The following is a 13697-nucleotide window of genomic DNA, read 5'->3' on the forward strand; positions in this document are numbered from 1 at the left end:
ACAGCTTTAATTTCATCTTTGATTCGCTATCTGTAAAAAAAGAAATATACATAAGAAAAATATTCCATAGAAAGAAATGCCATAAGAATTTTTTTTTTTTTTCATAACACATTTCATAAAATCAATCCATATTGCAATCTACAACCTAATCACCTCATATTCCCTATTGAGCCCCTTTGGGTGTAACTTACTTAAGGTATGGATCCAGTAGGCCTCACTTCACAATAAATGGGATTTAATGTCTCCACCTCTCCTGTGTCGTTTAACTTGCTCCAATACCTGAAATCTTAGTTGGGAAATTGAATGGTGGAATTTACTGAAGTGTGAGGGTAATGGTAATAATAAATTGCCAGTACGAATGTCGGACTTGTGCTTGCTGATGCGATCTTTTACAGATTGCATAGTTTCTCCAATATATAATAATCCACAGGGACATTTAATTGAATAGACTACGTTTGATGAGTCGCAAGTGAAAAAAACTTTAATCTTTAAGGCTTTCCCAGTATGCGGATGGTAAAATGACTCACCCTTAGTCACATGAGAACATTGTACACAATGCAAACATGGGTAAGTACAATTTTTTGGGTTACCAATAGTTTTTTGTGTCAAAGAGACCCTCATAGTGCCAATGTCCGCATGAACTAGCCTGTCACGATAGGTTGAACCATGTTTATTACAAATAAAGGGCATATTTCTGAACTCAACAACCTGGGGATATGCCCTCCCCAAAAGAGGCCAGTGCTTACGTATTATATGATCAAATCTAGCACTAAACGGATGAAACTTGTGTACAAATGCGATACGAGAAGTATCAGTTTTCTTAGCTCTTATAATTTCTTCAGTTTCAGTTTCTTCCGTTTTTCTAGATATCAGGACAGAATCAGCGGCTACCTTCAATGTCTGGGGTGGATAACCCCTCTGTTAAAATCTCTGTATCATCTCCTGTATGTACCCTTTGTTCTTGCATCCCAGGATCAGACACAATCCTTCTTACTCTTTGTATTTGTGATTTTGGAATTGCTTTATTATAAGGCTGGAGGATGTGCACTAGAGAAGTGTAACACACTGTTTCTGTCCATATCTTTTCTATATATATCCGTTGACAAATTATCTTCCAAATCTTTGATCACTATAGTATCCAGGAAGCTCACCTGTATTTGATCACAAGTAATTGTACATTTTAAACCACTCCTCTTAACCATTTAAGCGACCAAGAAAGGCCATGAGTGACTTGAGTGGGGCCCGTCCATATGCAAAACACGTCGTCAATGAATCTCTTCCAAATCAAAGCATTCTGTTGAAAATATAAATCAGTATACACGTGTTTCTCCTCAAATGATGCAATAAATGCATTTGCATAGGGCGGGGCCACATTCGAGACCCATCGCGGTCCCGCGTCGCTGGAGATAATTTTTATCTCCAAACATAAAATAGTTCTCAAACAAAACCAGCATTAGTAATTCCAGAAAAAAGCTTGTGTGTCAGTATACATATCAGTTTGCAACAATTGTGATACAGCCTTCACACCCCCATCATGGTCGATGGAAGTGTAAAGGCTGACCACATCCATCGTGACAAGCCAGCTATCTCTTTTTTTACAGATAGCGAATCAAAGATGAAATTTGAGCTGTATTAAATTAAGCTGCTATTTATTTGGATTTATACACTGAGTATTGCTCAGGGGTAACATGGTGACTTGTTACTTAGTAACTAGGAAATGTTGTTTGGTTGCTATGGAATCATGTGATCTACCGCCCGCAGATGGGCGTCTGAGGTCATCGATTATGTAAATTGTACTGCTATATAAAGATGGAGATTTACTTTTAATTTTATGCTGATGAAAGCTGGATATGCTGAAATGCGTCCATGTATTTATTGGATAAAATATGAAATAATAAAAACTTGAACTTCGCTTACAAAGCACCCGCTGGGATTTATTTCACTGAGCTACAAAGTCAGACACAGCCTACTGAAGAAAGTGGTACTAGTTTTCGACATCAAAAAGTAAGACCTTTTTTCTAATCTACTACAAGCCCTTTTTACTTTATTTTATCCACTCTTGGTAGTGGCTTAAAAAATGTGATGTGAGAACAAGGGCATAAATTGTTCCTCTCACAGCCACTTTATTAATAGAGAGGTTGTGATATTAGAAGCAAGTATTGCAGGGGTGGCTGTTTTGTACCGTGCAATTAGAAGGATCTGAATAGTCATTTACTCTCATTAGAAGTAAAGCCATGTGAGCCCACAGCCCATGTGACCTCATTTCTCTGGAATGTGAGGCCACTGTCCTGTTCCCGTGTCTGAATTCATTAGGAAGGTGGCAGGAATTCCTGAAGTTTATCATGGTTTATAGTAGATCTGGACTTTGTATTAATGAACTATTGTTTGGTTGTTCATAGTGACCCTGTAGGAAATATTATATAGAAAACTTGCATTCCCTGTACATATAGTTATAGACAGTGTGGTTGCACATATTCTTGATTAAACCCTTGTTTACGAGGCAGTAGAGCTATATGGGTGCCTTCACACACGGCAGATTTTATTGCAGTAATTTCCGCAATTGAAAATCAGTTCCATTCATCTGAATGGGATTGTTTTGGCGGCACACACATGGATTCACGAAAACCCCACTCGGATGCAACTGATTTTTCAGTCCCAGAAATTTCTGCTGAGACTGGCATCCTTCCACTTGTACTGCAGTGTTGGTCAACAAGGCAGGAGATCTCTGATGGGAGATATGACCCTTTGTTTCTAAGAGTAAGACCACACGTGTTGTATTTTGGTGTAGAAAATTTAAATGACTTTTATGCGGGTTTGCCCTCTACATTGCAAACAGTGAATCTGTGGCAGAAATCCACAGCATAGGTTGACATGCTGCAGATTCAAAAACCGTACCAAATGTCAAGCAGTTTTCAGATTCCGTTGCAGAAATTTTCTATAGCGTGCATATTTTTTAAAATCTCATCCACTTTGCAGCTACTGTAAATTCTGAGGAATTTCCACATGCAGTCCTGCTGCAGAAAATGTGCAATTATATACCACATATGTCCATAACCTGCCTTGGCTTCCTGTCCAGTTCTGTCAGTGGATGGGGCAGAGCTACAATACCTAAAAAAAAAAACTATGGACAGGTGTGGCAACTTGTTTTTGTAGGTGAGCAGCCACACTTTTCTAATCCTGGACTACCCATTTACTAAGTGGTGGCCCATCATCAATATAGGTCTTTACTAGTTGACCATCAGGGATCCAGTATCTTGCATCCCTGCTGATCATGTGTAGCTCAGTCACCAGAGGAACTACACAGCTCCATCAACTGCTCGTCACTCTTCAGAAAGCTTGTCACTGCTCCCTTTGACTTTATTGGGAGCAGTACTATAGTAAGGAGCTCCCTCCACCACAAGGTTGATGGTACTGTGTAGTTAGGCTACTTTCACACTGGCGTTTTGGTCTCCGTTTGCGAGATCCATTCAGGGCTCTCACAAGCGGTCCAAAACTGATCAGTTTTGCCCTACTGCATTCTGAATGGAAAAGGATCCGCTCAGAATGCATCAGTTTGCCTCCGTTCCGTCTCCATTCTGCGGACACCAAAACGCTGCCAGATCCGTCCTGACACATAATGTAAGTCAATGGAGACTGATCCGTTTTCATTGACACAATATGTCACAATAGAAAACGGAGCCGTCCCAATTGACTTTCAATGGTGTTCAAGACTGATCCGTCTTGGCTATGTTACAGATAATACAAATGGATCCGTTCTGAACGGATGCATGCGGTTGTATTATCTGAACGAAAGCGTTTGTGCAGAACCATGACGGATCCGCACCAAACGCGAGGGTGAAAGTAGCCTTACAACACTGACTTCCAGCTACAGAGCTTCAAGCAAACAGCTGAAAGGCAGGGCTGTGGAGTGTTGGTCTCCACCTCCCTGTGGACCATTCAGTGATGGCAAGATAGGCTATTGCTTAATAAAAGCTGGACCGCCCCTTTAAGGAAAAAAAAGCTCATACAAATATCTTTAGTATTTGATCAAAAGTAACAAATATAAAATTCAATAGATATCAATATTGTGTTATTGGGGGTCTACCCTATATTTGTTAATTGAGTGCAGAGTAAGTGAGACACTAGGTCAGCTAACATTGCTTGGTTTTCAATGTGTCCAATACAAAACTATTGGGAGACAAACGTTTCATACACCATTCTTAAAGCACCCATCTTAATAAATTTGCTGCATGTTCTATATCTGTAAGATAATAAATATAACAACTATATCTTGTGTGACAGATTGAACAAATGAGGGGAGAACTACTTCATGAGCGTGCGGCAAGGCAAGATCTGGAGTGTGATAAAATGTCCTTGGAGAGGCAGGTAAGATTGGACAGAATCTGGGAGCCATTCGGCGTGAGCTCTGACTTTTATTTTACATTGTTATCACAAACCTTCATTTATATCACTTTCTAATATTAGAATATTCAACAATTTTAAATGTAAGCATCCATGGGGATAGGTCAAACATCTGGAAATCTTGCCAGTCAGCTGATGTCGAACATCCAGCTGCCCACAGAGGGGGATCATCGCAGAGAAAAATTGGTATTGTATGGCACAAAAAAATGTGAATGAGCAGTCATGCTGTGCATGACCAGACCAGACTGAGATGCCCTCTTTCTAAGAGCTTGTGCATACTACCCTGTTATAGATCTGTGATTTTTGGATCTAGAATAAGGTGCCCCTAGTGTAGTTTTGTGGGCCTCCGATTCATATTGATTCTGTTATACTAGAAATTTTGGCATGCTCCAACGCATATTGCAATACACAGGTATTTTTCACTATAAGTGTTCCTTCTAAGGGAGAACATGGTGCCACACAGAGTGCCTATGGGGTCTGTGGTAACATTGTGTGCCACCATGCAGTTTCAACACACATTGATGTTTTGTGGCTCTCCAGATTAGAGAGCGGGATCCCAAGCTGGGATACAAATGACATCTGTATTGCTCTAATAATAGATTGTCTTGTTGAGACTGCTTTCAATTTTCAGTCCAGCTTTATTTGTCCTTCACGTGAACAGATTGCTTAAGAATGAAGGACTCTAAAGCCTAGAGAATAAAACTATTGTTTTTCAATATTCAATAGTTATTGTTGGAGCATCCGGCTTTGTTTTCATAACTTGTGTAACATTTAAAGTTAGATATTGTTTGACCCACTGCACTTTTTTTTTTTTTTAAACTAGAACAAAGATCTGAAGAGCAGAATTGCGCATCTTGAAACTTCACATCGATCCAATAAAGAAGGGCTTGTTGCTCAGATGGAGGGAAGAATAGCAGAGTTGGAAGAACGCCTGGAAAATGAAGAAAGGTAGAGGAGCTTGTTGTATGCTGAGTTGAGCTCGGGCTGTGATTGTGTTTAACCTCTTCTTTCCTAATGATGCCAAAGTCGTAAGATCGTTCACAAACCGGAAAAAAATATACCATATATAATATAAGTGAATTGGTCAATGAATCCCTGTGGCCAGTGGTATTTTACATAATAGATGACTATTATGTATTTGTTTGAATACTCAAGGGATTTTTAAGCTTTTGTTATGGTAGAATATGTGCATTTTAGAAACAGTTTTTTATGTAAATTTTTTTTCTAAACTGTCAAATTAAAACAAAATCGCACTTTCATGACTGTTAATTTCAATCAGATGACGGTCCAGTAAAAGAGCACTATAATATCTTAGTGTTTTTATTATTTGGATTACAGGCGTGGCATTATAAATGATTAGAATATTTTTACTTGTCTACATTTGGCCCGAGGAACTCAGAATAGACCTAATATTATTCTCTCTAAAAGTGACAGCTGACCAGGGATTTTTTATGTTTTTTTGGTGTCAGTAGTCCAAAACTGAACCCTGTGATCAAAAGGTTATTTAGGAGTACAACCCAATTGATCTGCACTTTAAGAATATCCAAAAGTCATGAAAAGGACATATTGAGCATGTTTGCCTTCAATGAAGCATATAACAAAGGTGATCTATCACAATATTACAATAACACACTGAGGAGGATTTTCTTTGGAGGCGGACATATTGTATTATAGCTGAAAGCTTAGCATTAGTATTCCACAAATGTCTGCATCACATCACCAGCAACCCTAATACTGTACCAGAATGTCTTGGATTGAATACTTGCCTATGGCTGGTTTATTTTTTGTCCTGGTGACCTGGATAGCCGTCTGCTCTAGGCCTCAGTAGACTTCATCAGAATAAGTGTACAAAATATTTCAGTATTGACTTTCCAGTGTGGGAGTGAGTCAATAGTGTTATCACTTATCTGAATGACAAAAGAAAGGACAGTGAAACTTTCTCTGCGGCAAACAGTAAATCCACAGAATATTAAATGCAATGTATGTTTCATCAGCATTCTGAAGGAAAGTTGAAAAGGATCTGGCACGGTTTCCTGATTCAATTTCAAAACAATGTGCTTTCCTTTCCCTCAGGGACCGGGCAAATCTCCAACTGAACAACCGCAGGCTGGAAAGGAAGGTGAAAGAGTTAATGATGCAGGTCGATGATGAAAATCTCACTTTAACAGATCAGAAAGATCAGGTAGGCTGCAAATATGGATTCTCTCCAATGTTACTAAATGCGAGATGTTGGATATTGAACAGGATTACCACTCGTATCTTAAAAAGGGTCTATGTAAGTACAGTATATCAGAAGCTATTGCTCATAACTTTGGAAGTAAAAAAAAAAGCAGGCATAATTGCAAATATTTCACAAGCATCCACTACTTCTCTTAATAAGAAAGTACATGTAGGCCAGGGCTACACAACAACATGGTTGCCTGTTGGTCAGGGTGAAGTCGTGGCATAACTGCACTTTGTGACAAATGCAAAAATTCGAATAAATATTGAGAATGTCTAAATAAAGGGCCCTTTTGTCACCATATGAAACCCTTTATTCTAATGTGCTGAGTCTCTCTGAAGAGACCCAGAATATTTGAGCTGCAGTTCCTATAGAGGCCAACATAGAATAACTGCAAATGGAGCTTATACTGTAGTTCTATTGAACTACAGTATAAGCTAAAAGAAATCTAAAACTAGTGAATACTGTAGCCTTCAAGAGGGGCTCACAAAAAGTAAAAAAAAAAAATGTTAAGTTGCTTTAAAAATACAAAAGAATAGAAATTTAAATAACCCCCTTTCCCTAGTATAAAGAAAAATAAATACATATACAATAAAAAAAATATTTATCCCATACGGCCAATGGCGTAATGGAAAAAAAATCAAAATGGCCTATTTTCCATTTTTTTTATCACTTTTATTTACCCAAATTTAATAAAATGTGATCCAAAAGTTACACATACACTCCAAAATGGTATCAATAAAAATTTGAGATAGTCCTGCAAAAAATGAGCTCTCATACAGCTCAGTAAACATAATTGTAAAAAAAATTATGAGGGGGACAGATTATGTAAAAAAAAAAATATATATATATATATCTTTTTAATGTGTTCTCGTACAGACCCAGAGACAAACCCGTAAAACTATTGCATAAAACTTCCAATTCCACCCCATTTGGAATTTTTTTCCTGCTTCCCACTACATTGTATGCCATATTACATGGTGGCATTAGAAAGTACAACTTGTCCCACAAAAAGCAAGCTCTCATACAACTATGTGAACAGAAGATTAAAAAGAGTATGGCTCTGTGAAGACAAGAAAAATGAAAACGCAAAAACCAAAAAACCTCTGGTATCCAAGGGGTTAATTAATTGCAGTGTGAAAGACAAACTATCTCAGGATTGCCTATCAAAGTTCTGTAAGGGGGCTTAATAAAAGTGTAATGCTGTAACCAAACATCCCCCCCCCCCACCCCCCCAAAAATATAATAAAAAGTGATTACAAAGGTGTACACACTCCAAAATGGTATTAATAAAAGCTACAGATCGCCCCACGGAAAATGAGTCCTCATACAGCTCCATAGACATGTACTGTAAATATAAAAAAGTTATGGAGGTCATAATATGGATATGCAAAGAAAAAAATAAATTAGTTTTTTTAGAATTAACCCCTTCCCGACATATGACATAATAGTATGTCATGGCGGCAAGTGGCTTGCCGCATCTTGACGTACTATTACATCATGATGATCGGGTGGGCATCGGAGCGGTGTGCGCCTGATCACTGCAGGGGCCCGGCAGTCCCTGATAGCCGGACTCCTCAGGGCTCCAGATGGCGACCAAAACTGTCGCCAATGTGCCTTAAAATTTGCAGATGGTGACGAGACTTTTTAGTCTTGTCGCCATTTGCGACTGGACCGCCGCGCTGCTGCGCAGCCTAGTATCAGTTAAAGAACATGGCACTCGCCATGTTCTCTTCACTAGCACAGTGGAGAAGGAGGGAGTCCCTTGCCACTGCCACCAATAGGGAGGAGGAGGGGAGGAGCTGTGGCCACTGCGCCACCAATGAATGTAAAACATATTAATACAAGTATAGGCAGCGGTATCACAGACCCAGCCTCAATAACAGGGCATGCCATACGCGGCAAGTCAAGCCATTGTCGCGGATCACATGTCCTGTTATTGAGGCCAGGTCTGTGATACCTCTGCCGACACTTGTATAAATGAGTTAAAGGGGACCTTTCATGGGTCCAAAGAATATGAACTTAGTAGCAGGCTACATAGAGCGGCGACCAGGGATCGAAGTGCACTACTATTTTCAACATTCAGAGCAAGGAGGACGAGATGCCAGTGTCTCTCCTTCTCCCTGACAGCAGCGCTGTCCAATCGCAGCTCAGAGCCAGGGAGATTTTTTTTCTTCCTGGCTCTGAGCTCTGGGCTGCGATTGGGCAGTGCTGCTGTCAGGGAGAAGGAGAGACACTGGCATCTCGTCCTCCTTGCTCTGAATGTTGAAAATATCGGGGGCCATAGCGGGCGAACGGAGCGGCGCCCAGGAATAATAGTAAGTGCACTCCGATCCCTGGGCGCCGCTCTATGTAGCCTGCTACTAAGTTCATATTCTTTGGACCCATGAAAGGTCCTCTTTAATTAGATTAATTGGTGGTGCAGTGCGCCCCCCCCCCCCCTTCCCTTAGTATTAGTATCATTGGTGGTGGAGTGCAGGCTGGGTCTCCTAGGCAACCTGTTAGTGTATTTCTCAATGTAATACACTAACAGGCAATGCATTACAATACAGATGTATTGTAATGCATTGCAGAGGGGATCAGACCCTCAAAAGTTGAAGTCCCAGAGTGGGACAGAAATAAAGTTAAAAATAAAAAGCAAAGAAAAGTGTTTTTAATAAAAAAAAAAAAAAGTTTCAAGTAAAAAATAAAAAGCCCCTTTCCCCTTATTTTATAAGAAAAATACATACATATTGTATATCGCTGCCTCCGTAATCGCTTCTCTAAGGACCTGCAAAAGGACCTTCGCTGATGTCATCGCGCTCACCATCTGGTTAGCGTGATGACTTCAGCGAAGGTCCTTTTGCAGGTCCTTCAAGAAGAACAAAGAAGAGGATACCGACTGCACGATCAAGTGGATGAGGTGAGTAATGTAATGTTTTTATTATTTTTTAACCCTCAATTGACATCATACTTAGCATTCTGTATTAAAGAATGTTATCATTTTCCATTAAAACCATGTTATAATGGAAAATAATAAAATCTACAGAACACCAAACCCGAACTTCAGTGAAGAAGTCTGAGTTCGGGTCTGGGTACCACATTCAATTTTTTATCATGCGCATGCAAGACTGAACAACGGAACGCAATCGCAGTCAAAACTGACTGAAATTGCATGCTTACTCGCACGATTTTCCCTGAACCCGCCTGCATTACATCCGGCCCTCACCCGCTACGACCGAGAGGCCTAAGGGTGCATGAGGGGGACTTCAAATGGGACATGGCATCTAAAACCCAGTCCTGCAAAATCTGCCGTCCTAAAACCATATGGTGCTTATTTTCTTCTGCTCCGTGCCGTGTGCCCTTACATCAGTTTACGACCACATGTGGGGTGTTTCTGTAAACCGCAGAATCAGGGTAATAAATATTGCGTTTTGTTTGGCTGTTAACCCTCAATGTGTTAAAGAATAAAATGGATTAAAATGGAAAATCTGCCAAAAAAGTGAAATTTTGACATTTCATCTCCATTTTCCTTTAATTCTTGTGGAACACCTAAAGGGTTAACAAAGTTTGTAAAATCAGTTTTGAGTAACTTGCAGGGTCATTTATAGGGGGTTTCCACTATGTAAGCCCCACAAAGTGACTTCAGACCTGAACCGGTTGGGGACACAGGGTGTACAGGTACCTGTACAACCCGTGTATTTGTGGTCCTGTGACATCCCCCCCCCCACCCGGTATGGGCGCTGGCAGGCAAACAGCTGGTCAATTCAGACCTGCGGTTTACTGCGTTTCCGGGTTATTCGAGTCTCTAGTGACTCGATAACCTGGAATAGGATGGCGATACACCACCAATCACCATCCTGCGATCCTGAGAGGTGATGGTGACATCACCTCTCAAAATCGCTTTCGATTGGCTGCAGGGCGGGCGGGAGGTTTAAACTTACTGCAGCTCTGCCTCCTCTTCCTTTCTGTGTCCGGATTCAGGAGAGAGAGGAGCAGCGTCGTCCATCTCCGGAGCCCAGTGAGCCCAGCAACCCCCTTGAGCCTCCATAGTGCCACCTGGCACTAAAAAGGTACATAGGGACAGGTTAGGGAGAGCTTAGATAGGTAGGGATAGTCAGGGAAAGTTTAGGGGGAAAAAAATGTTTTCTAGGGTCTAGCGCATCGCCCTTTGGACCGCTGATCAGCGAGTTAGAATTTTTTTTTTTAAGGTTTAGGGATAAGTACGCGAACACCCGTGCCCCCCCACACACGCACACTAAATAAAGTTTTCCACGCACACACACACTCCCCTATGGCCCGCTAGACGTTCTCGGCCGAGGAGGCATACGCCCTGCTTGCCTCCGACTCCGAGAGCCCCAGTGAGGAAGAGGATGACCCCACTTTCCTCTTGTCATCCGCGTCCTCCTCATCATCTAGCGATGATGATGAGCCCCCAAGGCGGCGGAGACGCCACCAGCCGGAGTAAGGGGACCGGCATGCAAGGGACCCTGTGGCCCACACAAGTACGAGCAGCTCTGGGGCTCGTACTAGTTTTCCGGCCGACCAGATAAATCCACCTGAGCCCCCTACCGATGAACTTGTCTGGTGTACCCCAGAGGATTTTGAGCCCGTGATTCCTGATTTTGTTGGCCAAGCAGGAATCCAGATTCCCACAGTGGGCTTCACTGAATATGACTCTTTTAGTTTTTTTTCAGTGACCACTTTGTGAATCTGATGGTGGAGCAAACAAACTTGTTCGCCCAACAGTTTATTGCTCAACACAGTTCATTGCTCCTTGTCTAGGTCCGGTGGCTGGACTCTGGTCAGTGCAGCCGAGATGAGGAAGTTTTGGGGCCTCGTGCTGCACATGGGCCTAGTCAAAAAAAACAGTGTCAGGCTGTAATGGAGTGGGGACGTCCTCTTCCAGACCCCACTTTACAGTACGGCCATGACACGCTCCCGTTTTGAGGCCATTCGGAAATGCCTGCATTATGCAGATAATGCAACATGTCCCCCCCAAGGTGATCCTCCCTATGACCGCCTGTACAAAATCAGGCCGGTCATCAATCACTTTGGGGCCAAATATTTGGAGGCCTATGTACCTGGAAGGGAGGTCGCAGTTGGGGAGTCTCTCATTGCTTTCAAGGGGAGACTCATTTTCCGCCAGTGTGTACGAGGGGCGAGATTCCGGTATTGAACCCCCAGAATGTCCTCCCACTCTGGGTGTTAGCGGGAAACTTGTGTGGCACCCACTGCTAGATAAGGGTTACCACCTGTACGTGGATAACTTTTATACTAGTATCCCCTTGTTCCAGTCCCTCGCCGCCAGATCCACGTCCGCTTGTGGGACCGTGCGGAAAAAAAAAACGCGGCCTCCCTACCCACCTCCTACAGGTACCTATCCCCAGGGGTGAGACCCGTGCCCTTACCAGTGGAAACCTGTTGCTGGTCAGATATAAGGACAAGAGGGATGTCCTTGTACTGTCCACAATTCACGGTAACGGCATCGTCCCTGTGCGAGATACCGCGGCAACGGTCCTCAAGCCTGATTGTATCGTCGACTAGATTCGGTATATGGAAGGAGTTGATCTTTCTGATCAAGTCCTTAAGCCATAAACCGCCATGCGCAAAACCCGGGCATGGTACAAAAAAAGTTGCGGTCTACTTGGTACAGGTTGCCTTGTACAACTCTTTTTTTTTGTGCTGTCCTGGAGCGCTGGCAACACAGGGAAATTCCTCCAGTTCTATGAGGCAGTCCTCAAGGCATTGATCTTTTCTGACCGGGAAAGAGCAGGCTGAAGTACCTCGGGAACTGGAGGCGCTCGGATCACCCCAGGCCAACACTTTCCAGGTTTTGTTCCCCATACTGGAAAGAAGGGACGGTCCCAAAAAAAAGTGCAGAGTGTGTCACAGGAGGGGGATACGGAAGGACACCACCACTCAGTGTGACACGTGCCCCGATCATCAGGGCCTCTGCATTGACTGTTACTTCAGGGAGTACCACACTTCCATGGAGTACAAAATTTATAATCCTCTTCCCCAATTTTAATTCCAATTTTTTTTTTCAAAAATGATATTTTATGTAAAAAAAAAAAAAAATCTGCAAAAATCTGCTCTATAAAAATACCCCATGACCTAACCCCTCAGATGAACACGGTCAAAAAAATAAAAATAAAAAAGGGTGCAAAAAAGGTTGTTTTTTTTTTGTCACCTTACATCACAAAAAGAGTAATAGCAAGCGATCAAAAAGTCATATGCCCCACAAAATAGTGCCAATAAAACCGTCCTCTCATCCCGCAAAAAATGAGCCCCTACCTAAGACAATCGGCTAAAAAAAAAAAAAAAAAAGACTCTTAGACTATGGAGATACTAAAATGTTTTTTTTTGTTTAAAAAAAGGATAATATTGTGTAAAACATAAATAAATTTTAAAAAAGTTGACATATTGGGTATCGCCACGTCCGTAAGAATCTGCTCTAATGAAAATACCCCATGACCTAACCCCTCAGATGAACACGGTCAAAAAAAAAAAAAAATATATATATATATATATATATATATATATATATATACATACATATACACACGGTGCCAAAACAGCTATTTTTGGCACAATTTCCATTTTTATCCATTTTTTCCAGTAACAAAGCAAGGGTTAACAGCCAAACAAAACTTAATATTTATTACCTTGATTCTGCAGGTTACATAAACACCCCATATGTGGTCGTAAACTGCTGTATGGCCAAACGGCAGGGCGCAGAAGGAAAGGAACGCCATATGGTTTCTGGAAGGCAGATTTTGGCCTTTTTTTTTTATGGGAACCATGTCACATTTGAAGAACCCCTGATGCACCCCTAGAGTAGAAACTCCATAAAAGTGACCCCATCTAAGAGACTACACCCTTCAAGGTATTCAAAACTGATTTTACAAACTGTATTAACCCTTTAGGTGTTCCTTAACAGTTTATGGCAAATAAAGATATAAAATTTCAGAATTTCTATTTTTGGTAACCTTGCCTTATAGAGCAACCAAAAATCATGTGTACCCTAAAAATAGTCCCAACAAAACTGCCACCTTATCCCTTAGTTTCCAAAATGGGGTCACTTTTATGGAGT

General features: G+C 41.5%; 1 protein-coding gene across 3 annotated transcripts in view; it reads left to right on the top strand.

Annotated features, from left to right (window-relative positions):
• The window catches only part of CGNL1 (cingulin like 1), a 127661-nt gene that overhangs the window by 108684 nt on the left and 5280 nt on the right, over positions 1 to 13697 (top strand). For all 3 annotated transcript variants that reach the window (XM_044279696.1, XM_044279697.1, XM_044279698.1), the window contains exons 15-17: positions 4282 to 4365; positions 5225 to 5349; positions 6475 to 6583. In XM_044279696.1, coding sequence (XP_044135631.1) covers positions 4282 to 4365; positions 5225 to 5349; positions 6475 to 6583 — 318 coding nt within the window. The remainder of the gene's footprint in view (positions 1 to 4281; positions 4366 to 5224; positions 5350 to 6474; positions 6584 to 13697) is intronic.

This window comes from Bufo gargarizans, chromosome 2 (assembly GCF_014858855.1).
Source record: "Bufo gargarizans isolate SCDJY-AF-19 chromosome 2, ASM1485885v1, whole genome shotgun sequence".
NCBI lineage: Eukaryota > Metazoa > Chordata > Amphibia > Anura > Bufonidae > Bufo > Bufo gargarizans.